The sequence below is a fragment of the Streptopelia decaocto genome, assembly GCF_964273445.1.
Source record: "Streptopelia decaocto genome assembly, chromosome: 1".
In the NCBI taxonomy this organism is placed as follows: Eukaryota; Metazoa; Chordata; class Aves; order Columbiformes; family Columbidae; genus Streptopelia; species Streptopelia decaocto.
Genome location: NC_138663.1, coordinates 28,132,270 through 28,159,165, shown reverse-complemented (window position 1 = coordinate 28,159,165; position 26,896 = coordinate 28,132,270). Strand labels below are relative to the sequence as shown.

At 36.5% G+C, this 26,896-nt stretch overlaps 1 protein-coding gene across 5 annotated transcripts in view; it reads left to right on the top strand.

The window, feature by feature from the left end:
- The window catches only part of MDFIC (MyoD family inhibitor domain containing), a 50,669-nt gene extending 25,105 nt beyond the window's left edge, over nt 1-25,564 (top strand). For all 5 annotated transcript variants that reach the window (XM_082043388.1, XM_082043392.1, XM_082043389.1 and 2 more), the window contains exons 4-5: nt 9,730-10,005; nt 21,984-25,564. In XM_082043388.1, the coding sequence (XP_081899514.1) occupies nt 9,730-10,005; nt 21,984-22,231 (524 nt within the window). In that variant the 3' untranslated portion in view covers nt 22,232-25,564. The remainder of the gene's footprint in view (nt 1-9,729; nt 10,006-21,983) is intronic.
- Nucleotides 25,565-26,896: the final 1,332 nt, after the last annotated feature.

Here is a 26,896-nt window from a genome sequence, read left to right as displayed (position 1 = left end):
ACTGATTTGACACTTTATTTTTCTAGCAGGACTGATTTGTAACTGCGTGGCTCAGATATCAGAGCTTTCTTGTGAATTGTTTGAGCAGCTTGTGCTTTGCTTCCTCTCAGGAAACTAAGTGCATCGTTCTTACAGGAAGTTCGGTCTTCACCAGGCACGGTCAGCAATCTGACTTTTGCTCTGCTCTAAGGGATGTGTGCGTGAGCAGCAGGCAAAAACCCATTTAGCATATTATTTTTTTTACTGTATTGAATTAATATAGTGGAGGTCATGTGTGAAAGCTTGGCCAGGATGGGTGGGATTGTCCAGCTGTGTCAGAAGGAGGACTTCCTGGATCATTTTAGTAATACAGTAAATAAGAAGTAAAAACCATTTTCCTTTGTGCTAAGTATTGGTGATGATGATTCATGTTAAACACATTCAGGTTTGAATTGAAAACACAAATCTCTTAGTTGATAATTTTGTACATTCTGAAATATAGCATTGTCTTACCCTTCAGCATAGGAAACTACTGTTTTAATGTAAAACAGTTAAACCACCTATAGGGTGGGAAAGGGAACAGACAGTGAGTTCTGATGCAGAGATGCAGCCTTTAGTCCATGGTTGCTTGCATTTTTGAATCTGGGGAAGGAAAGAAAAGAATTTAGGTTTTTCAAGAACTCTGAAAAGAGGAGTTTTCAAGGTGTATTCTGAAGGATCTGATTTGTACAGCTTGCAGAAAAAACATTTTTGGTGAGACTGTGCCATATCTCTTCAAGGCACACCAAATGGTTCAAAAAAGTAAAAAGAGCTCTTATTTCTGAGTCATCTTGATGCCAAGGTGGTATGTTAGTGGCATAAAGCAGCCCAAGAGCCAGCTTTGGTTATGGCAGCACTGCCTGGACTTTCTCTGTGTGACTCAAATTCCTTTGGTGACCTGGGGTCCCTGAAGTGCTTTGCGATGGGGAAGCCCCACTCATCCAGCCCATGGCTGTAGCAGCCAGCTGGATCAGTGACAGGGGTCCTGTGCCCATCTCCTGGGCCTTGCTTGCCATGAGAGAATTCCTATGGCTGAAGGACATCCATAACAGAGACTAACCCTTCTCACTGTGTTTAGTGTTGTCCCCACAGATACAAGCTGCTTCTCTTTACCCTCACACTTTGCTTTTGCAGGACTGGGAAACAGATGGACTCTACCTACACTCCCTGCTACATTTCCACATCTTTTTTCTTTTTATTTTTCTCCTACTGACAATCACTCTATTATTAACTATTCAGTCTGTAGTTACAACAGGCTGGGTCATGAAGAGTTATTGTTGTGGACCTCAAGTCCTCACCCTGCTTTCTGACACAGAGTTTCTGTTTTCCATCATGCTGCTATTGCTGAATGTGTCTGATTTTTGGCTGGGGTTGCAGGAGCCTCTCTGACCTCGAGCAGAAAGGGAACAGTTGCTTCAGTGCCAGATCACTGTATAAGGATGATGTGTTTATCTTTGTTTAATTTCATTGCTTATCAACTAGAGATTTATCATTTACTTCTTTTCTTACTTGTAAAATTTGTAGCAAATACTTCAGCTCTAGTGGGATTTTACTGGTGAATGTTTCTGTTCCTTCTTCCCTACTCTTTTCTGCCCTCACAAACTGAAGTGGCAGAGCTCACTGTATATTTTTTTTCCCTTTCTGTCTCCTTCCCCTCCAGTGCTGTCTTCTTCTGGGTTGTTGCTATGTGCTCTTTTTTCTTTTGATGTTTTTGCCCTACTGTTGTTTTAATAATGTAAAATCCCAAGTTTTAGCCTGTTCCTTGTGGTTACTGTCCATTTGTTTCTCCTGTTCCATTTTCTTCGCAGCTGTGCTTTCTCTCTGTGGTTTTCTGGTACTTGATATCAGCTGATACCAAACTTAGCATCAGCTCTATGTTGTGAGAAACAATAGCAGAGAGAAAATAAGTGCAGCAAAGAAATGAGAAACTCAGTTATCAATGTATGTATTACTATTTTTGTACTGACAATTGGTGTTTTCCTGCTATCTTTTTACATTATCCTCTCTCTGCTGCTGCCATTCTAATTTTACTCCTACTTTTTATTTCTGCATCTTGTTAGTTTTGTGAATGGTAGCATTGGGTGTTACTTAGAATTATGGAGATGACAAAATACAAAGCATTGAGAGCAGGGGGTCAGATTCACATGTGAGGTAGAACACTTTTTGAAGTCTTCTGAAATTCTCTCACCTTTGTGAGTGGCGGACTAGAAATTAAGGGAACAGTCAATATTAAGGGAATTCCTCATTCCAAGTGTTTGCCTTCATGTTCTTTTTAAAACCAAGTACAGCCATGTTTTATGTATATTTCTATGAGTTTAGCTGAGCACTGTAATCTCGTAATCTGAAAACTCAGTAGATTTGGCCAGTGGAGAATAATCCTGACCTTTGAGTATTCTCTCACTCAGAGCTGAACGGCTAGGACTGCTGTCTGCCTCTCCAATCCCACATTCTTTCCTGCAGTGAAATGGTGTCCAGTTTGCCCGTAGTTGCTGGGGTTTTGAGGAAGGGAGCAGGAGATGCTGGAACCAAGAGGACCTGTTTGTGCACTTGCACAGGTTATGGCTGTTAATGACATTTGAGGTTATCTCTCCTGCCTGGCTCATCCTGCTGTGCCACTTATGAGGCAATATCCAGCAAGCGATATCCTGTTGTTTGTAGTTTCTCTTTGATGTTTATTATTTGATTTGGGAACAGGTAACACAGTGGTGTGGGACATCAAAACTGTTCCAAACATTTTACTTAATGTCTCGAGTTCCATGGGACATCAGTGTGTCTTTAAGCAGCAGTATAACCATATGTTGTCATAGGCACTAATTGCCTAACTGCTGTAATTGTCATATCAACAGCTTGGGTTACTTTTCTGAGTCTAGTGATTAATTAACCTCCGTTTTAGAACGAAAGCTTCAAAACCAAAGCATTCTATTCCTTGGTTAGATGGGATTTTATTGGATTGGCATCCCTTTATATCCTTCATTGTTTTGGGGACTGTGTTCACATTTAATGAATCACTGATTATTATCACTGATTATTCAGTGATAGATAACTTTCAGCACTTTAGAAATTAACAAAGAGCCTAGTGATCTCTTTTTAAATTTTGGTATTATTTTGTTCTTATATCCAATTCCTACTAGTCATCGTGCATTATGAAGAAAGATTTAACAATAAGAACAGCAACAAAAGTTACAAGTTACCTATGTAGAAAACATAGGAAGAAATAACTAGGCATTTTGCCTTAAATTAAAAAAAAAACCACAACACCTTCAGAAGTAATAGTAACACCATGAAATGTTGGAATGGTGACCACAAGTTAATCTGTCCTGGCACATGTCTGTGCAATGATTGCCACTGCTCTAAGTAGTTGTAATGCTATGAAACATAAGATAAAATAGACTGCAGTTCTCTTCCAATCCTCTAGCACAGGGGCTGATGTGGCCCCTGGTGAAAATGAATTTGACACCCCTGCGCAGAATACATAAGGAGAAAAAAGGATAGATAAATGTTGCAAGTGGAAAGTTTGGAGTAAAATTTCCCACTTTTTAACACGGCTTTATACAGAAATTTATTCCCCAGGTGTATGAGTGTGTGTTACCTACAGTGTCCTGTTTTGTGTTTGTCTCTTCTCTTGGATTTTTCATGGCAAGCTACTGCTGCTTGTTATCAAGAAATGAAAAATCATATGCTACAGAAGGAACTGTATGTCACTTCAGGTAGATGTGGCTTAACAATCCTTGCATTATGTGCATCACCTTTATTTCTAGATATATTGTGATCTAGCAAGAATTTTCAAATAATCTTCAAATTTTATCACAGATGGCCTTGTTTTCAGTCTCACTAAAAACATTAATAATGACTACAAGATTTGTGTATGATGAAGGAGAATTTACTGATAATTTAATGATAATTAGAAGCCGAAAGGGTATTTGGATTCTGAGATGATTATTAAAAGAGAAGTAATTTAAAATGTTAAGGATTTACTCAGTTCAGCAATTTGCTGTCATTAGAAAAATCTGCAGGCATTTTTTCATTTTGAAAAAAAAAACATGTCAGGAAAGAGGATTTGTAAACAGATAAATTCGGTCCACATTTTCAGTGGGAAAGCCTATCAACTTTGTAAACCTCTGGCTACCAGCCCTTTTCATGCCTCCTTGTGGTAACTGCTTCTTTCTGGGTATGTCAAAGGCATCTTTATACAATTCCTGCAACCCTTCAAACAGTGTGTAAGGTCCTGCGGTGCTTCCAAAGGAAGGCACTGCAGGTGTCTTTGCACAGATTTAAGAGTACTCTCGGCATCTTCTCATGCACTTGTGTCGCCTTCTTAGCCTATAAACACACATGCACACACGCGTTTGCCATTCTCCTCAGCCCTTCACCAACTGAGAGCTGAAGGGATAAAATGTCTTTTCCCTTTGTCCCCTGCCAGCCTCATTTCTGTTATACCTGGTGTTCCCTGGATGTGTTCTCAGACGTATTTTAACAAAGCGTTCTCAGTGTGATTCCTGTAAAACTCGTACCAGCAATTTTACTACAGTATTTTCATTACAAAGGACATCCTGTTTCATAATAATATAGTGTGTTCATTTTGAAGATGTCCTCATGTCTTACAAGAAGCAATTCTAAAAAAGTGGTTGATGCTTTTAGTTGGTACTTTGTTTTCCCTGTAAAGTCAGCATGGTATAAAAAATTCAGTGTAAAAAATTGATTTTAAAAGATAGATTGTACCTTGATGGTACCTTGTTATTTAGTTAATGTATGCCTTCTGTGATATGGAAGCTGCAGTATATGCTATTTATGTCCTAGAAAATATTCAAAAATAATTGCTGACAAAAGCCACTTCACAGGTTGACTCAGAGGTACATCTTGTAATCCGAATGTTAATATTCTGGGTAGCTAGGCAGAGAAAACTATTGATGTAGTTTGAAGATCCATGTAGAGACTAGTCAGGATTTTAGTTAGAAAAGTGGGGAGGCAGAGAGATTGAGATATTTGAGTTCTTCCAGTTTCAGTGAAATGTTATGCTTATTGAGTCTATGAATGCATACAATTTGTAATATTTTTGAAAAGGTAATATTTTTTGCCAGTCAGTTTGAAGTGTTTCCTTTTATATATCAGGAATTTATGTCTTTTCCAGAAGCAATTTGGAATCACCTTAATTTTACTCTGGAATCCAGGCAGCTCCTGTTTTTACTGTGCAATCCATGACTACCTACCTGTCATATGCTTTATTTCTCCCCTCAAGCTTCGGTTGGTGTTATGAAGAAATACTGACATAAACTGGAGGCCTGATTCTTACCTCCCTTGCACACGGTATCTTCTGTGTGGTCCATACAGAGCAAGTAGGAGCAGCTACCACTGAGATCAATTTCCCAGCTCAGTTTAGTATGTAGATCTTGGCTTTCTACATTCATCGACCCAAGCAAGACCTCTGTATTTCCTAAAAGAAGCTCATTCTCCTATTGTGGCTGTAACTGTCTTGGGAGGCAGACAACTGTCTAGGATATTTTGAACTGAAATGATAGTTTGTATTTTCTCAGTATTTGAAAATGCCAAAGGTTATATTTTTTACACCCGGAAGTCATGCATTTGTATTCCACCCTAGTCCACCTGCAAAAATATTGCTTCTGTGGCCTGATCTGATGTCATAAACTATTGTGTCACAAATGAAGAAAACCAGCATTCTTACCTCTCTGGGTATGCAGTCAGATGACCCAGACTGTAAACTGGAATGTGTATTTTCCATTGATGGCATGGACCTGCCTAGGAAACACTAAGGGCATGTGTATCAGCTACCTTGGAATTGCTTTTGATGTGATTAGGCTACTAATTAGCTGTCTCAATTCTTCTCTCCCTCCTGATGTTTTCTTTTGATTCCCTTGGACTCCGAGGAGTCTGTGTTTTGTGAATGTTTGTTTTTGTGTTTTGTCTAAAATCCCTAATGATAGCTTAGACTGTCCTCTTTCGGCTGAGAGTTTCCCTGTGTTTACATACATTTTTCAATTAAATGCATGTATCAGGATTTTTCTCATAAGAATTGCTGCTATTTTGCAAGGTGTAAACAATATATTGTCAGTGTGCATATATATATATATGCGTATTCATTTAAACTGTGCTAAGGATTTTACAGTCTGAATGAGAATGTGCGTAGTTACTTCAAAACCATGGTAAATGTTTAGTACTTGAATATTTATTCAGCAGATAGTAACCTCACAATTAAATTGTTATGAAAGTCAGTTAAATAACAGCAGAAGTTATTGTATTAAGGCCCACTTTGCAGGGAAACCAATGACAAGGAAGCAGTGAAACACGCTAATAGATTATATGCTATAGCAATATATTGCCTTTTTATTGCTTTTCCACAGGCAGCAGATTCATGTATAGTTATTACTAGCTACATTATCTGCTAGTTTTCTATCAAAAAGATTCAGTCTATTGAATCATTAATCCAATATTTATCATTCTTATTGAAAATCCACTAGTGTTAGCACTGTATAAAATATTGACTTAAATCTACCGGTTTTGCTAAAGATTAAAAACATATTAACCTGAAAAGCACAGTCTTCCTTAGGACATTTGAAACTATTCATTGTGGATGTTTGAAATGACATTATTTCTATGTTGTGCAAGGAATGATTTTTTAAAAATCTTTAACATACAGTAAGTGACCAGTGCCATCCTGATTTGAAGATGCTGAATGTTCATCCAACTCATATTTGAAATTTTGATGTGTATTGCATTAGTTACTGAATATCAAGAATAAAATTTTTGCTCATACATAGAGTGTAAAATGGGATCTTTTGTAGCAGCACACGGCCTGTTTAGAATGATATAACAGGCGCTGAATGTTCACATATCAAACAAAATGCCATCTTTCTGTAGAAAAGAGGTGTCAAAAAGTTTCTTTGTACCTTTAACGCATGTGATTATGTAGTACAAAATGCAGAGTTTGTAAAATTTCTTCAATATACAGGCAAAAAATGAATAATTCAAAACAACTCATAAGTTCTACATTCTATTGTATCTTTTATAACGCAGGCAGAAGATAGCATTGTGTTCCCAGTAGAGCTGAATTTGCACAAGTTACACCTCTGAAAATGCCAGATGGTCTATGGTCTACTTTTGAGAGCTGTCACATATGTAAAGATTTGAAAAAAGAAAGACAGCTGAATGAGAGCAGTGGATCATTAAAGAGAGAGTGAGAGTCCCTGGATATCACTGTGTTTTAAGAAGCATTGTGTCGTTCCCCATATTACACCTTTTTTTTTTTTTTCCTTTCTTTTTTTTCTTTTTTTTTTTTTTTTTTTAGATATACACAACCTTTAAAAAATAAGGTAAAAATATTTCTGTTTTAAACTGAGTGGTTGTGGCTTAATCTGGGAACTGTCAATTGCTTTTGTTCTTTATGCTAGAATGCGGTCATATGGTTCCTAATTGGTTTCAAGTGTGTTTTAACCATAAGATTCAAGTCTCCCTAGTGCAAAATTATCAATAAAGTTAAAATAAATTTAAATTGAGATAACTAATCCATTTGGGGTTTTATTCCATTTTGATTTGACCTGCATATCGCATGTGAATACTGTAAAGCCAGTCAGCTAAAAAGTTGTATGTTAATGCCAAAAGACTGAAGTAAAAGTACTTTGGGAACTGGATTATTTAATAAAAAATTAAAAAGAAAAAGCACCAAAAAAACTCCCCAAACTCTTAGTAAAATTAATAATAAAAGCAAAAACATAGAACTGTTTAGATTCCCCAAGACTTCCCATTCACTCACAGTTTGACAGAAACACATCTGTTTTTGAAGATTGAATTTTGGATAATTTGTCAAGTTATTGTGTTATAGCAAAGCACCAAAAATATACAAACAATTCTAAGCTGCCACCACCAATTTAGTGGTCTTGGAAAAGGTCATAACTGTCAGTTTTAGAAACTTGAGTGTCCAGACACACAGAATTTTTAGTAAAGTCTACTGCTTTTATTTATTGAGGAAGGTTAACTCCTCCCCAGTAATTCTAGGTTATTGGTGCAAGTGTACTGCTCCACATTTGGGAATGATATGCAGCTCAATGTGAGAAAACATCATTACATGGAATGTCAAAAACAATGTCCCTTAATAGTACAATTTACATTTGAGTGGGATAATGCAAATAAAGCTATGGGGAGATATGGATATGAACACTGAATTTTAGAGGGTAAAATTTTAATTCCTGGTGTTGCCAAAGGCTTTATTTTTTTGACTGTGTTTAGGTCTACATTAATAATTTTAAAATGGAAGGCATACCTTTCGATTTTTAACAAAATTAGTTTTGCACATGTTTGGAAAGATGACCTATACAAAGGGATCCTGGTCATATACTTTTAAAGAATCCTATTAATATAGGAGAAAACTCCCTAAAATTTGTTTTGGGGCCTTTATGGAATTATGGAATTGTTAACAGAATACGTACTACAAATTGAATTGCAGATTGAAGAAAGTGCCTTGCTTATGCTTCTGTTCATAAGTTTTGCAAACACTAATGCAAAATTTAAAGGAGAAGCAGTTTCAGTATTGCCAATGAAAAGCTTTTTGGGCAATAGTTTGTTGTTGAGGTGGCAGACCACATTGTGCTCCAGCTCTGTTGGCTGGGAGGTTCTTGAGCAGTTACTGTTGGTAATGGAAAGGAATGATCTTTGTCTTCCCTGCAACATCTTTGGTGAGGCTAAAGCATAAATGCTTCCCCCAGCCCTCCCTTTCTGCCCTGCAACAGAAAATTATCACTTCTGTAAAGTAGGTTCAGTCAGGGTTACTCTGACCTAGATAGATGTGGGCAGTCTAGAGTATCTTCTTAAAATCTTAGTTGGTGTGACTGAAAAAATCAAATGGCAGGAAAAAAATGAGCCAGTTCATGTTTAAGCTGTTATGCAAAATATCTCTTTTTGCCTGTGAACATGTGACCAGGACTTAAAGTTTAAGATTTATCTGAAGTTTAATCTGGACAAGTTTATGATAGTTGGAGGAAGCAATCTGAGAATGGTGTCAATGTCCTTGATAAAAGGGAAGCACTGAGGGTGTGTCAGGCAAATTCAGAACTAAGAGTCCTTTTACACACTATGTTGGTCAGTGTGTCCCAGTAGTATTTGTCTGAAAGTTTGGCCACTTGCACCTGAAGTGGCCAGTGGAAATGTTTCTTTTAGAGGAGGCTAACTATAAATACACATACATATTGTTATCTTGGACACAGTGTAATCTACATACAAAGCTAGACTTCAGAATAATCTGAAAATGGATGTGGATCATCTGAAAAGAGAACGAAATACAGCATTCTTTTCCTTTACTGCTGGCACTGTATAATCTCTCTTCAGTTGAGTGCTCAGGGGAATCTGTTTTTTTTCCTTGATATTAGGTTAAAACTAGTTGAAGACTGGACTGTCTGAAAACCTCTTTGTGTCCAAGCATGATACAGTAGTGTTTTGATTAAGAGAGGTGGTTGGGCTGCTGGTTTTTGATTATGAAATCCTGTTGTGTTACTATGTGTATAGTTTAATTATTTTTCAAACAAAGTCCTCTTTTTTTTTTTTTAAATAAGAATCTTTAATTTGAAACCACTTTTTATTACAAAACTTTACATAAAAAAAAAATCCTTCACGTTTTCTGTTCTTCAGAAACAGTCTTTAAATCAGAGGCAATGTTCACTTGTTAATTTACAATTTAAATTAACCCTTTCTTTCTTTCGTTTTAAGCACAACCTCAACGTTTGCCTCAGCCAAGTACTTCAGCACTGGAAAGGAGTGAGGAAGAAAGTGGCAGAATCCAAAATGGCCACGCAGGTCTGAGTAATGGAAGTGGAATTCACAACGGGGTCAAGCATGTGCCTACAGACAACAGAAAAATTTCAGCTCCTGTTTCAGAAAAAATGCACAGAAAAATTCAGTCCACCTTGTCTGTCAACAGTAACAGCAGCAAGAAGAGTAAAATAAGCTCTGTGTTTTCTCAAAAGCCAGGTACTTCACCTGAAGGTAAGCAGAAATTCTTATTAAAAAATTCTGAACTGAATAAAGACTATCCAAACCCCATTCTTACTAATAATTACACAATCAGCTGAAAATAATTGAAGAGCATGACTCATGCTTCAGAAGCAAATAGAAATCATTACGATAAAACACAAGTTACTTCCCCAAAGGAAAATATTAAGTGTTTGAAAGAAATTGAAGCAATGGGAGATTTCTTGCTTTCATTTGGCCAACATAGTCTGATAATGTTTTAGAAACTCCTGTCAACATTGTCACATATATACCAGTAAAAAATGTTAAAGCACTAGTTCAAAACATAGTCAATACTTAAATCCAGTAATGATAGGCTCCGTGATGGTAGAGTTTGCTTTTGAAAATGTTCTGTTGGCAGATATTCTGACTAACCATGAGGTCAGAGCACTAGACAATACAATTTAGACCTGTGCTTCAATGTTCAGTGTGCCTTATGCTATATTTGAGCTGTAAATAATTTGCATGAAAAAGCTTCATACTCCCTATGCATAGCTTAAATAAGCAAAAGTAAATAATTTCACTTACATTCTAGCTATGTGTGCCTGTTTTCACTGCTTGCATTTGCTCTAATGGTCCCAGAGTTCCTGAGCTGCCCCTTAATCCACTGCCTTCCCATTAGCACTAAATACTTGATGGGCTTTACTCCTAGCCATTCCAAGAGGGGTGCAGAGGCTCTAAAAATGTTATTGATTTGAGACAGACATAGATGCAACTGGTTAAAAAAAAACTCTGGGGGTGTGCGTGCAGACAAAGATTCTTAGAGAAATGGGAAGCAGTACTGTTCAGCGAAATGGGGAAGATTCTCAGCCAAGATGAAAGGAAGAGGGATCAGAAGGGCTGCACGTAGTGGCCTGAATGAAGCCTACTGATGTCAGTGGAGTGACTTCTCTTGACTTCAGCTACTTCAGTCAAACCTACTGAGTGAATCTGTGTAGTAATATCATGGACAGCTTCACTCAGACTGTGCTATGGGCTGGTCCTCCTTGCTGTGGTTTATTTTCGTATTTATCTTCAAAAACATGCTGTTATTTTTCTGTTGTGCTCACAGTCCTGTAAAATTTCTTTCCAAAACCACAACTTCATACTTGTTATATTCCCCTTATCTCTTTCTGTTAGGCGAAATCCAGTTGACCCTCCAGCCTGATATTTTCCTTATATATCAAAAAAACTGTTAAGAGACCTAGATCTGTTCGCATGACTGGTACAAAGTGAATTTAGGAAATTCAACCTCTGAAAAAGAAATTCCAGAGTTCTAAAGAGACAGTGCCTGCCATGTTCATGCCCTTATACAATTATTTATGTCAAACACTTATTTATTTTTTCTAAAATTATATTGGAATACATATGGTCAGTGGAGTTTTTGTTTGTTTTTAATAACCTTTGCAATGATTATGTAAAATTGCCAAACGATTGAGGAGAAAAATTATTAACTTATCTTCAAATATATCTGTGAATTCTAATGTCTGATTTTAATACTCAGCACAGATTTTGTTAGTTGCCGAAAACTGCCAATATACAATTTTTTATATGCAGTCAGAAGTGTTGGTATTTTTAACAGTATGTCTGATTAGAATATAGATAATTACGTTCTGTTGTCACACTATCTAACTTACATACTTTCAACATACAGAAATACAGGGTAATCCTTACTCTTACATGTAGTTTCTTGAGTCACCTAACAGCTAAAATTAAATATACTCAACATTATACATCTAACCTGGTAATGTTCTTATTTTGAGTGTGGGAACTTTGATATATGCTCTGAATAGCTTGACCCACACTGCTAATATCTGCTGCTTCCAGTTTTCCATTAACCTGTCTGAGTGAAGCACAAGTTTTATTTTTCAATAGTTAAAGTATATTTAGGGTATTTGTGTCTACACATCTTCATGAACACATGTAGAAACCTTCTGACATTTCTTCATCTTTTTAGTAGTTTACCCTGTAGGACTGCATGGGGGAACTTTAGGCTATAAGTAATATTCTTATCAAGTTGTTACCTTGCAGGAAGGATCAATATATATGTGATCTTTTATATCATCCATTGGTTTTTGGGTAAGATACATAATCAGAGACCTGGCAATGGATGAGTGGCAATCCAGAAGAGTACACTAGTAAGTCGTGTGACTGGGGATTGCATAGACACTCTTGAAAGAGTGTCTTATACATAAATTAATTTGAACCTAACTTCTGCAGATTTTTTGTACAATGAATCATACTTTTGTTGGAAAAGAGATATTTTTGTGAGGAGTTGTCTCTTCTGATCCAATGACATTTCTGTAGAAACTATTGAAAAGGATGACAGGAAGATGGAAAAGATAGAAAACTATTGGAAATAATATTCAACGTTGCTTAACCACTTGGCTTTGCTTTATCTTGTACCACATAACCTCATAAACCATTGGTTACTGCTGAAGAGCTGCTGGGTTTGAGTTTACTTGAAGGTGTGAATTTGTGTTTGTACACATCTATACAGTATAATAATATAACTTGTATGCAATTTCTTGTGTAATCTTATGCAGAAAGAGAGAAATCATATTAAATTTTTACTGTGAGTATTGAATAATCAATCACCCAAATTAACTCAGCTACTTCAGTTCCTTCAGCTACTTTAGTGTCCAGATAATTTTTGAAGAAAGAAATACAGGCAAACTTCAATGCTTTCAGATCCTCAGATTCAGTTTAGTTTTGCTATTCCTTATGTATGACGTTGGCTTTTGTAATCTAATATATAGCTTTAAAAAAACCCAAACAAACAAAACCAAAACAAAAGCCAAAACCAAACCCAAACCAGACCAAAACAAACAAAAACCCACAAAAACCCAAACAAACAAACAAAAAATAAAGCAACCAAAAAAACCCAAACAACCAAAAAAACCCCAAACCAAAACAAACTGAAAATACATGCCATACACTTTTGCTTCATCTGCCTTGTGTTCCACCTTGAGCACTCTGCTCTACTGACAGTCAGAAGAATACGTGGTTTTGTTAAGTGAAAGAAAGTGGTCATAGACAAGAAATAGAGTATGTCTTCAGAAGGAAGAAAAGTGAAAATTCTGGTTATCAAGCTGAGTTTAAACTATAGAAAAAAATAAAATATTTTTCATTTTTTTCTTATTCCCTCCCAAAAGCTGCATTCTTCTCATTTCTTCTTAAAATGCAAGATGTTGATATTTCTGGAGTACCACACCTATTTGTAATGCAAAATAAGTCCAGGTCTGGTAGGTATTTTGGTCTAGAATATCTTATCTATTGACAGAACAGAAAATCTTGGTAGTTCTTGAAGCAGAATAGAATCAAGAAACATCCTGGATTGCTACCCATCCTGCGCAGCAGCGTATTTGGGCTTACGCTTAATTAAAAGGTATACCAAATGCAGCATGCTCCGTCATATACTGCAAACTTCTGTATAAACACCCAAAACCTAAATGAAGTTCAGTGCTATTTTAGCCAGAATATCACGTCTTCCCATTAAGAAGGTCAGTACTGCTCCTGTTGGTTTCCAAAGCACTAGGCAGCCTTAATGCAGGCTATAAAGCCCCCCAGTCCTCCAGTCCACAAAATTTCCCCCATCATAGTTATTAACAACTCTTTTATTAATTGTTCCAGACGCAAGCTCCACTTGTGCTGTAGATCGCATCTTGTGAGCTCTCGGAATTGAAGCTGCATTTGAAGTGCTTAAAATGTAACAGGCATTTTGGTAGTGGTACTATAAAAGCTTTAAAATCTCCCTGTAACATAAGGAGTTGTGTCAGCATTTCAGAATAGGCTGTTTAGAAACACTTTCACATCCAGTGAGGCTTAGAAGGGTGTGAGTGCACTCACCAGCTCTGCTCTTCCTCTGCATCTATTATTAATCCATATTGTCCCTGAAGAAATCTTACTCATCTCCATAACTTACACTATAAAAAACAAACAAACAAGGAATGATGAAATAGTAGGAGTGTCTCTCTTAAAAAACAGTTTTAAACCACTGTTTCAGTTCTAAAGGTTTTTTTCAGAAGGACTGTGTAGGTTTCACTGCATATTGGGAATAAAATTTTTTTTTTTATTCAAAGAAATTTTAACAATATTTTAAATTATTTATGTCACAGGTGTCACAGTTCTTCCAAAACTGGTTGGTAGACCACTAGCAAAGAGAACTGTCACTCTCTTACACCTGTTGTAAATAGTGCAGAGAAACACCTTAGAAACCTGAAAAAGCAAACGTAAATGACTAAAAAGAAGGCAGTCCAGCTGCTGTGTTTGGAAGCAGTGGTACCTGTCCAGTGTAACTTAAAGAGGGAAGACTAAAGGAGACAGCAACGAGGTAACTGGACAGTAAATCTAGATGTTAGGAAATGAAGAAAAACATATAGCTGAATACATACATACATATGTGTCGTGGTTGAGACGGACAAACGACATGGACCAAATTCTTTCAAGATGAAAGTAATAGGTGCCATTTATTGCTACAAGTGCATTTTTATACAGTTCTACCAGTTCATGTGTCTTTTCACTATTGGTTACAAGTTACAGCACTAACATCTCATTGGTTAATTTTTCTATCATCCATGTTATTCTTCTATCCCCTTCTCTCTCACGGGTACATCTCTCCTCTCTCCGGATACTCCTTTACTCCCATCCTTCTCAAGGGTAAATCTTAATATCTCAAGGCTGATCTCTACTCCCATATTTTCTGTCAAGGATTCCACAGACCCGCTGCAGTTTCCCACACATATGTGTGTCAAAGTAGCAGAAGGTGAGTAATAATGACATATACAGAGTTAGAGAGGGAAAGGGAAGAATCAACTGGGCAGTGTGAAGGATGGAAGAAGAATTTAATTAAGGTGGTGGAGGGTGCAAAATGAAGTAGGCACTAATTATTTTGAAAAACCCAAACCAAGTTTTCTTAATAAAACCTCATGAAGCCTGATGTTATGCATTTTTTTAATCAAAGCAATAGTTTATTAAAAGTTAATGATGGAGAGAGGGAATACTGTTTTGAAACGGAACTCTCACTTCTGGTCCAGTTTCTGTGACCTCACAAGTTTTAACATTTGTCAGGGTAGTTTCCACAACTCCAGTCTCTTGTGACAATTTGCATTTAGGGCGGTACCTCACATATTCAAAAGGCTGAGAGCATACACAATTGCTGTATTCATCTGGAAATGGTAGTTCATTAAAATATGATGATCAGATTATGAGCCTGCCTCCTGTATGTATGATGAGATCTTCACCTTATTCCTTCCCAGGCTCTAAATCAGAGAGGCACTAGAAGGCATCTTCTTTCCAAGGATTTTTTTCAAGATAGGTCTTAAGAAGTGTAATAAGGCTAGATGGAGGAGTGAAGTAGGTAAGAAAGCCTCCAGTATCGGGGGGAGGCTCTGGGGAAGGACAGGCAATGTCGGCTTGCTGCCAGATCTAAGTTACCGCCCATGCTTTTCCTGGAGCAAGGCCTGAAGCAATCTCCCTCAACCTTCTGGACTGTGTATCTTGAGCAACTGAGCTTAGATGTGCAGTGAACAATCTCACCCAACACATGTTGTTTTTTTCTTTTTACGTCTGATGTTTAAAATTGAACATTTCAGGGTGGATTTGAATGGGACTTTTTTACCCTTCTTTTTTAGTATAATGCAACTCCATCTGTTCTAGATGTTGAATCCAAACATGGGGTTGGTGGGCACTATTTAACTCATGCTGCTGATTACATTAATTTATTAGAGTATCCCAAGTGATATTGATGGCTTAACTGAGACAAAGCAAGTCCACCAAATAGCCTTTGTGTTAAGCCAGCGTCTTAAGAGCCACAAGGTGCATATACAGGGAAAGTAGCGAGTAGTTCTCTTAGCAGAGTAGCAGGCCTATGTTTGGAGTAGGAGCATCTTACTTTGGTTTATATAACTTCGTATAAACTGAAAAATAGTTTTCAATCAACTTTCCTTTTGTGCATATGATTTTGAATAGGAATTTTTTATTATTTATTATTATTAATATTCTTCTTATTATTTTCTCTTGAGTGCCACAAGAGCAGCAGTCATTTTTCTTTTATATATTGTTCTGACATTGTATTGGTGTTATTTACTGAAATTCAGTATGAGTGTGTGTTACACCATGAATAGCATAACACTGCAGAAATATCTACTGGCCATCTCTCTCTCTTGTATTTTAAAAACATGCATACACTTCTGAAATCTATCCCAGAGCATTAAGTAGCATTTAGGCAGCTACTTACTTAGTATCCTGCAAATCTCTCTACTTGGGACAAAGTTTCCATTGTTATCTTTTTGAAATTGATTCAAAGTGGATTTGTGTCTGAGCATGAAGTGATAAACAGAGATTTTTTTTGTTAGATGTGATTGTATCAGAATGTAGTTGTCAATCAGGCAGTGGGCAAATAACGTTATCATATAAGGCATTTTGAAAAGCGGTGTGTTTTAAGTACGGTTTGTATTTTTGTTTGCATAGAAGTCTTGGGAAGTGATTTACGTATTGTGTAGCAGGATTGAGTGGAAAACGGTCTGTAGCAAAAAAAGGTCTTCCTGCAGTATCAGTTTTATAAGGTTATGGTCTAGTAGCATCTGAGTAGTCTCAGTGATGAGCAATGGCAATGAAAGCTTTGTATTCTAAGGAAGCCTTAGATACTGTGAATTGGCACATTTCTTAGTACATTTGTATGTTTCAACTGGATCATTTTACTCCTGAGGTTATATCTGTATCAAGAATTTAGAATATAAGCTTTGATGGAAGTTTTCATGTGTTTTGCAGTGTAATTTGCCTGTTCAGGTGACATTTTAGTTTTCTTGATCGATAGAGATGATAGTTTTCCATTTTAAAATGTTAAATATCACATATATTATGATTTATAACTTCATTTTCCCCCATCCAAATAAATGCAACTCTGTTATCTAGAGGTAACTATACTCACACAACAGGTCAGTTTATTCTCTCTGCATTTCCTGTTTTTCCTTGAGCATTTTCCTGGGTGTGGTGAGTTTTCTGGAAGGGGCTGGGCAGCAGAGGCTGCACACTAACCACAGATGCTAGCGGAACAGTGGTGCGATGGCACGTGTGCCGCTGCTTGGGAAGGTTGCACACAACCTCAGTGTAATGGACACCTTTTAGAAACGTGTGCGGGGTGGTTTCTCTTCTCCTCTCTCGCTGTACCGGCCTGGCCGGGGCCTGTCTCCACCGTCGGCATTGCGTGTTCATCCACTGCTGCCACGGGAAGCACTTGCTCTTGCTGGGGCTTCTGTTCAGGGCTCTGCAGGGCCCCGGAGTAAACCCCTGCTGAGGACCTCAGATGCCACTTTGATTGCGGTTTTACCCTTTTTGATTTTCACTGTGAGACAGCCGAGTGCCTGGAGATTTGTTTCGAGTTGTCTGAACTCGGTGAATATAGTTAGTAAGAAGCTGACCAAGGTCACCACCCTGTAAGTGAGCTTATTTACCATGGCTGACACGAAAACCTTTTATCATATGTGACTGACCTGCTTGGTGCGAAAGCTTATTGGGTCGGTTTGTGGCAGGTTAGTGTCAAACATTACAAAAGCAGCACAGATCAGCCTGCCTGTATGTTTTCTCTGTACATTTTCAGTTGAACTTCCGCGTACCTTGTACAGTTTTGATCGTCGATAGTTCTCTGTAAAGTCTGTTTCTTAAGTAGAGCTGCACCTTTTCATAAAAATGAAGAGGAGCAGATAAAGGCAAGTTGAAATAAAATAAATATCTATTTCAGTATTTAAAAGGATATGGATATCCCAGTAATATCTGTGTGCAAAGATTTTAGAAATAAAAAGTGGTGTGCAGGTGCAAATGTTTAAAGACATGGACATTAAAGTTGTTTTATTGTTGATATTGTTTCTTTTCCTTAAATGATCATAGCTGTTATAACTGGGATAAGGTATAGAGAGGGCCCCCTGGTCTTTGAATAACTGTGTAAACAGTTTTAAAAGATTTCAGTCTGTTTCTTGTCTGGATATTGTCTGTGGTAACATTTATAACCCCGTTAAAGTAGATGTTACATGTACTGTATACACTCTTCGGTTAAATCGGCACAAAGTAGCTGGATGTGTGTGTATGATATAGCCAGCAAAAACTTGGATGAGTTTCTTAGGTTTCTGTTTGCCTTGGCATTGTTTAACAGTTTTGATGAAGTTCCCTAACAAATCTGTAACTTTTGGGGGTGTGCCAAAGGACTAAGGAAACAGCTTTACTTACATCGGTATTTAAAAATGCCGCATGGGATGACCTTTTTAACGTCAGGTTTAGCTTTCATCCCAGGCAAAAGGAAAGGGTAATTGAAGATGAGCATTTGTGTCTGAAAGCTCATATTTTTTCCCCAACTGTGAGTTGATCTAATAAAATATACTACCACTGCATACAGACCAGGCCTATCATAATTTACGGCATTCAGCATAGCTTTTGGGAGCTTGGGTCATAGTCAACAAATGTGATAAATGCATTTGATAAGGGAACTAAGGCAGATGTAAAGAAATAGATCATTTTAAGCTAGCTGCTCTTTACAGCAATACAGTGTCGTAACCGATATTGCTGTATCATTGCTTTATCAGAAAAGACTAAAATATATTTAAGGTTTCCAGAAAACATGTTGTCAGACATTAAGATCATCAAATTTATTCTTTTTTCCAAATTCTTCCCAGCTATATAAATTGCATTTAGTTCCAGTTGGATTAATGTGTTCCACTACTCACTCATCTGCAAAAACTATTAGGATTTTGATGTGGTAAGGTCAAAGAGTAGAAGTTAAGTATAGTCTTTATTCTTAACATGTTAAATAGTTTTGAAATTTAAAATGATCTGTAATTTAAAATAGACTCTTTGGTCCTGGAAGCAGGAAAGAATTATTAGGGAGTCTTGTGCAAGCAGTGAAATACATTTTAGTGGTCTCTAACATGGTAATGAAAAACCTGAGGTCATATCTTTTGGAGTGGGTTTTATATAGCATCTTCTTTGTGGCTGGATGGAGGTGGTTTTTAGCTATAGATTTTTTTCTATGGAACTGACAGGTTGCTGTAGGAATATGGGTACTAGAGAAGTATGTTTGAGTTTTGTGTAGCATGTTTGTTATTGCAAAAAAAAAAACCAAAACCCTAAAAACACTGTGACTTTATCTTTTTCTTATAATTACATCTGTAGCTAAGAAACTAAGGAGTAGAAGTCATACACCCATTTTATCTGAAGGTATTACAGACGGCTAGAGTCATGATTCTGAATTCAGCAAGTCAGGTAGGGCTAGGTAACAGCATACTTTGTCATGTGTTAAATAATTGCTACCAGGATAGCTATTAAAAGTCAATAACATGAAGAATATAAAAGCATGATTATTTTGGGTTTGTCCTTGAAATGTGGACCAAAGTTTATGTTCATTGTACAAATGAGTCATTGCAAGAATGAAGAGAGCAGTAAAGGATATTTCTATGTTAAGTGTTTGTGCAGGTTAAGTAGAATTGTTACATAAAGATTTTCTAAATGGAAAATTAATTTTGCAATCCAGGGAGAAAGAAATAAAAATAACTAGTAGGTAAATAAATCCTTTTACTCTTTCAGTCAGTGAAGAAGAGATGGAAAGACCCTCCACAGAGTTTCTATCATAGTACTAATGGTCAAAATTTCCTTCTGTGTCTTGAACCATTTTTAGTACCTTTTACCTTTGAAATACCTTAATTTACATCAACACAGTCGCTCCTTGTAAGTATTGATTTAGTGGCGTTGTTTTTTAGTTTAGGAGGGAGAACTTCCCTTGTGGGTCCAGAAGGTGCTTTCTGAATGCAGTCCCTTCTGCTTAACCTGTGAACTCTGTCTCTTGTCCATCAGTAAATATGTATATTATAATTTCTGTGAATGTTTATTTCTCTCCCTGCAATTTTACATATCCCTGCATGAAGCAGGCAAGATTTTGTTGAGCATCTTACTTTCAATACTAATACACATAAAGTTTTATTATGGTGTTTTGCTTAAAAAAATATTTGGAGAACAAAATTCGTTGTGGTATTAGCTTCCATCAACTGCATTTTAAAGATGCAAAATAGTAAAAAAGCTCAGTTCCTCAAATACGAAGGTTTCTTAGATAGAACTCTTGGCTTCTTTATCTTTTTCCTTCATATTAAAAGAAAATCTGAAAGGAGATTGTACCTGAACAAATTTAACACCATCTCCATGACAACCAGCTAATTAATCGCTATCGGTCTGGCTTTGGTCCTCTTCAGTGATCTGATACTCCCCAGCTTTATTTCACATATCTTCTGGGTTTTCTCTGAAGGTCATTTATTTCACGACAGTATTTCTTTGGGAAAAGCAGCCATTTAATACAAGCAGCAACTTTCTTTAGAAACAGCTCAGTCTTACCAGTGGTTTCTTCTCAGTTTTGCTTCCTGCACAGTAGTATGGAGTTTTTGAGGTTGTGTTTTTTTTATTTTCTTGTTTTTCATTCTTGCTTTCCCTTATAATTCTATTTCTTCTTTTGGATGTTAAGTGTTCGTTTTGTGTATTATGAGTCTGATCCCATTGCGGTACAGATATTCCCAGGTTAAGTTGCAGTCTAAGTAGTATAGTAAGTAGGTGAAATCCACCCCTAGCAGTTTGATATTTAGAGTGGCCTAAGAGCTCAGGTAGTTACTTTGCTTTTTGGGAGAGATTTTGCAGGTCTGAGCCTCTGTCGCTGCATTGCTGTAAGTATTTGTGCTTACTTGCATAAAGTCATGTCTACACCATCTCACAGCCAAAGTTTCTGCAATATTAGAGGTACTTTGAATCCATCAAGATACTTACCATGGTTACTCCACCATTTTTTACATTATAAATACATTTAGGAGACCTGCTGATTGTATTACTGTTGCAAGTAATTGCAAACTTTCCCCATATGATAACAGTATTCAGCCTGTGAACTGGAAGAACATAACATCTGTAGATGGTCAGGCCAAATGCCCATATAGCTCCATATGCTGTCTTTCATACTGGCCTCTTGGAGCAGATACCTGTGATAGACTATAGAGACAGGGAAAGGATGAGGTGTAGGATAATTTCCCAGGAACATTTTCCCAATTGTCAGTGATTTGTGACTAAAAATAAGGATGAAAGCTGAGGCTAGGAAAGAACAACCGTGAAACTATTTGATACATTAACTCTTTGGGTGCCATATTTTTGCTGACAATTTGTGGGACACCTACTCAATTACCTCATGTAATTTATCATTACTTATGAGAGATGGATATTGATATTCAGGTGTAGTTATGAACTCTATTGAAGATTAAAGTGGTACATTAGAACGACTGCCAAGAGATCTGTGTAGAAAAGCAATAGAAAAATCAGAGTTTTGATTGAGTGTTTTATATATTATTGGAAGTATAAAAATACATATAACATGCTGTTATGCTAGATTTAAGATGTGCATAAAACTATAAAGAAAGCAAAAATTATTTGGCAACTCCCTTCTTTTTCTTTGTAACTATCAAGCCAAACAAAGCAGATTCAGAAGGCTGAGATGCCGTCGGAGAGACTGGAAATAGTTTAGTTTCTTTCATATGTGGATTTTATTTTTTTTTTAATAATTTCTGGGCGTGCTGGAAGAAGTTATGATTGAGTATAGTGGATATGGATATTTTACATAATAAATGACTGGAGAAGTGGATCTAAGCAGGTATTTAGTACTTGGGATTTGCATGAAGTGAAGTGGGGGAAGGAAACTTGTACCAAAACCAATATTAAATTAAAGACAAGTTAGGTTGCATAAGTAACCTTGAAGATGGGAAACATGTTCTTAATGGTCATAGGTTATGTCTACTCTGAATTGCTGTCTTTGAGCTACTTATTTGACATTGTGATATATCTGCTTCTAGAATAAGGTATTAATGATTTGTTCCTTTTTCTTTTTTTTTTCTTTTTTTTTTTTTCTTCTTTTTTCTTTTATTTCTCCTCCTACATGGCATTCTGCCGAACTGGCACCTATGAAGATTGCTGCGTTCACTGTATCCTGGCTTGCTTGTTCTGTGAATTTGTCACCCTCTGTAACATTGTTCTGGGACAAGCATCCTGCGGCATCTGCACCTCGGAGTCCTGCTGCTGTTGCTGTGGGGATGAGATGGGCGATGACTGTAACTGTCCCTGTGATATGGATTGTGGCATAATGGACGCATGTTGTGAATCTTCAGATTGCTTGGAGATCTGCATGGAATGCTGTGGGATCTGCTTCCCATCCTGAAATATTTATCCCTTTTTATTTTATTCTCTATAAAACTGGAGATCTTTAAATACATTTGAAGAAAGACAAGGTAAGATTTTCACACCACCAACTGGTATTGCACTGTTAATTCCCTATATATAAATATATATTTTTAAAAGCAATTGTCAAATCTGTATTCTAACACAAATCGTATGGTTTTGTATGTGAAACTCAGTCTACATTCCAGCTTCCTTTTGGCTTTGCAAATGGAAGACTTTATTGAAATGGAGTTATAGGCCTGATACTGCAGGCTGTATGAGGGCAAAATTGCCATTCAAATTGAGTGATAGGTTTTGGTTAGAGACTACAGGGCAAAACCTTAACTATTTGCCTTTACCTACTTGGATTTTTAAACACTCAAATGCTTCCATGCATAACATGCCTTCACAGGCATTTTGAAAAGCAAAATGTCTTTATTTCAATCTCTGTGGGTTGAAAGCAACTTTGTTTTCTTATTTTAAAATGAATTCAAAAGTCAGCATCAGGAATCTCCTGCTGGTTTTGCTACAGTGGTCACATTGGCAATATTTCTTTTGAATGTCTCATTGGTTTGAGAGAGATTCCTGGTATTTCCCATTGTCAATATTGATGCTACAGGAAGAATTGAAATCAATGTAAGTTTTAACACGGACTACAGTACCAAAATTTTGTTGTTATCAATCAAGACAGAATAGAGAACTTATATTTTACTTCAGTACTAATACTACTTGAAATGCTTCTTTTTAGAAAGATACTTTGGAAATCTCTGTAGACAAGAAATATATCAAACTAACAGAATGACTAATAAACTAACAAATCTTCAAAATTTGGCTATAAAAGGGAAAGTATCAGAAGTTAATAATCTAAACCTGTACATTAGTGGCCTTGTCAGTGTTTGTGGCTTTATAGCCAGTTATCACATAACTTAGTATTTATTTCTTTACTGTGTGAGAAAGATCTACAGAAGATCACAGAATTTAAACAGAGTCTAAAGACCAAAGTAAATCTGACTTGATCAAGGCATTTTATCATTGAATGCAAAAAGAAAATGCAAAAATGCTTATTCTCAGATACGTTTTAAGTGTTATTTTTAAATAACTGTGTAAACAAAGGACATTTTTATAGTGTATTATATCCTTTAAAAATAAATGGAATATGATTTTAAATGTTTGAAAAAGACAGTTAGGATCCAGTGGGCAACTTTCTCTATTGCACCATTAAGATTTTCTGAGAAATATCTGTCATTGTGATTGTGAAATGAATTTTATCCAACACATAAAGAAGTTTCTGGTATTCCAAGATTTAGGGAATAATGGTACCTATTTTCTTTACCATCTGCTAGTTTTTCTCCTCCATGTCTGTAGCTCATGAATTTTTCTGTGTAAACTACCTGTATATCTTGATCTCACAAACTTTCCTATCTACACACCAGATTTCTCATTTGTAGATTGTTGGATCTAGTAAATCTAGGCCTTGTTACAAGTCATCAATAGTCAATAGCATATTTCTGTTGAGTGAATTGACCATAAATGTCTCTGTCCGCTGTAGTGAATTCAGTTTTTGTAAATGTGACAAGCTGAAGATCACAGGAGTGTGAAGCTAAGTCAACAAATGGTCTGATATTAACCAAAGCTTCTCCCTGTGAACACTGACTAGTAGTGCCTACTACTGCAAGTTATCACTGAAGGTAACATAGCCGAATCCTCAACTATACTAGGGAGCTGGGAGGCGTTATGTTTTGCCTCAACATCTGCAATATTGTGGTGTATCCTGATGCAATGCAGATTTAGTCAGAGGGTTTCTTATCTGTTCTTGATAGTTACTACAAGAATTGATTCTTATTGTATTTCTTTTTCTTCCACATATTGGGCCAGATTCATATTTGTGTTGCATAAACAAAGTGCATTTCCATTAATGTCAGAATATTCCATTGGTTTAGCTCCAGCTAGAGAGCACAAAGGTATTATGGTAATAGGCAGGCTAATAAGGAATCATATAGTTAAATTGATAAATTCCCTGAGCTCAGAATCAGGCCCATGGGGCTCAATTATGACTCCTAAAAGTCTGAACCACATTGGGAAGGGGGAAGAGGTGCCTTGGCTGAGTGGCAGTGCCTGGAGGCATTTTGCCTTTGTAAAGCATAATGCCTCTGGGGAAACTGGGGGCATCACAGTGAGCACTGGGACTTGATGCACCTTGGAAAAGGTGTAGGCCATTGTAGGTCTATGGTTGACACTGTGGTGGTGGGGACATGCTCTCTGGGGCTATGCAGCACCATAAGCTGGCCTTCCTTGTGTCCTTCTGGTCACAGAGAGGTGAGTTATGGCTGTTTCTTGTCTGATTGTGCCTTTGAGGGCAGGGAAGGAGACTTCCAGGCTCCTGTCCCACCAGGATGTCTGTGCTGGAGCAGTTCCAGTTCTGTGTTTGGAAAACCGCACATTTGCATATCAGGCTTTTAGTGAATACTGGATGTTAGTAAGAATTACTTTTACCACAGGATGATACAATATTAAAAAAAAAAAAAAAAAAATCTAGGGTCCCTTTTCTGTGTAAAAGTTTATTTACACAGTTTGCTCTATACAAACTCTTGTTTCTTCTTACAGGAATTCAAAGTTTTTTTTGATTTGTTGAAACTATGAAAACCTGGGAAAAGTATTTACTATGAAGTATTTACTTCCAGTCCTGTTAAAATACAAATAATAATTACAAGAACTCTCTTCATGCTTATATGCGTATGTGTACAGACTTTCACATGCACACACACGCACACGCCGAAATATTCTTTCTTTTCCCACTTCATTTGTGAAATACGAGGAAGTGAAAATAGTGTTTATTAACCCTAATAGTGATTAGAAGTATCAAAGTATTATGAACAATTGAAAAAAAAAATGTGTGATTTGTTTGACATTTAAATGTAGTCTGCTACTATTCGTCATAGAGATATTTGTCATAGAGATATTAGCACTTTTGTAAAATGTATCTTTGTAGCAGAGAATATTAGTATTTAGTTTGAGGAATTCCTTTCTGTATTTATATTCTTAGATTCTGTTTTGTAATTTTCACTCCATAGGCAATCTTGTAAGCACCTTGTGTAATTTAAACAAGCAGAATTAGAAGGAGACAAATGTGAAAATATAGTTTAAATGAAATTAAAACATCAGAACTTAACTGTCTATTTTATAATAGTTCTTGTGAACTTGTACAGTGTTTCAGTAAATAGTTCTGCAAACTGGCCCATTTGAAAAATGATAATTTGCTACTTGTATTTTATATCAACTGGATGTGCTATTCTCAAACACTATTTTGAAATAAAGACCTTTATTTTGAAACTTCTGGAAATCTTCTTCTAGTCTTGCCTTGTCACTCTTCTGAAAGATATTTCATGTCTTTTTTTTTTTTTTTTTTTTTTTTTTTTTCTGTTATAATACTTCCTGAAGGCTTTGGCTCTTGTGTGATTGCACAGAGGGTGAACGGGTGTAGGTGAGTTGTCTTACAGGTGGAGCTAAACCAACTAGTGTTAGAAGCTGTGCTAGCATAAATCTGCAACGGTAGAAAAGGTTGTCATTAAGAAGGCACTTTCATTCCCTAGTGAAATTCTATTAATGAGGTGGAAATCCAGTAATGATTAAATTTGATCAAAATGAAAATTATTTTAATATGTCTGCGGCAATACGCTTCAGTTTACGAAAAACAAGCTGAACAGAGTGTAGTCAGTTTATGGAATTGCAGTAGACATATTAAGGTCTAATGGCCCATGTGGCCTATGAAATGAAGGCCTAGACACAGTGCCACTATTTTAAAGTAAAATATGTTTCTAAAATCAGCTAGTTTGAACACAGATAGAGTAGACCATTTAAACTGTGATTTAAGCAAAGATTTTTTTTCATGGTGGCTTAAACTGAGTGTGAACATGCTTATGCTACTTTAAAACTGCAGAAACTGCATGTCTACAGTCTTTTGCACAAATTTTTGTATGCCTATTTTAAAGTTATTGGATGTCCTAGCATGTGTATACGTGGGCCTAAAAAAATCTGATGTGTTGCTTCTGGGTGTTATAGAGAAAAGATGTTAAAACTGACAGAAATTGTGCTTGTACCATGAAGTTTTGTTATTGAAGTTATATGCCAAAATAATTGTTTGTGTAAGAGGACTTATAACAGCATAGACAAATAGCATCATTTGGGACTTCTTATAGATGTTCTAGCCAGGATCCATAATACATAATATTTCTAGGAAACAAAAGGCTTCTGTGAAGAAGGTAATGAACATCTGGGAGCTTTTGGATTGAATAATGACTTTATTTCAGCCATAGTACTCTTGTTAAGAACTGATTGTTGAGTTGTGTGAATCTTTGTTTTTATAATCTTCTAAATGTGAAGCTTTTCAGAGCTATTCACACATTTAAAAAAAATGTCTTAATGATTGCAATATTTGATATATGTTCTTGGAGAGCAATGCCAATTGTATTGATATATTTCCACAGTAAAACTCCTTTTGTCAGCAGTCTTGTAACCTTCTGAAAGGCAACAGATATATCACAGAATGAATCATAGAATTAATCATGTATCTGAAGTCTTACTCTTGGCCCCCAAATTAAATTAAAGATTAGAGAAATATCTCCCTGGTGTCTTCTCTCTGTCCCTCTCTCTATCCATATGTGAGTGC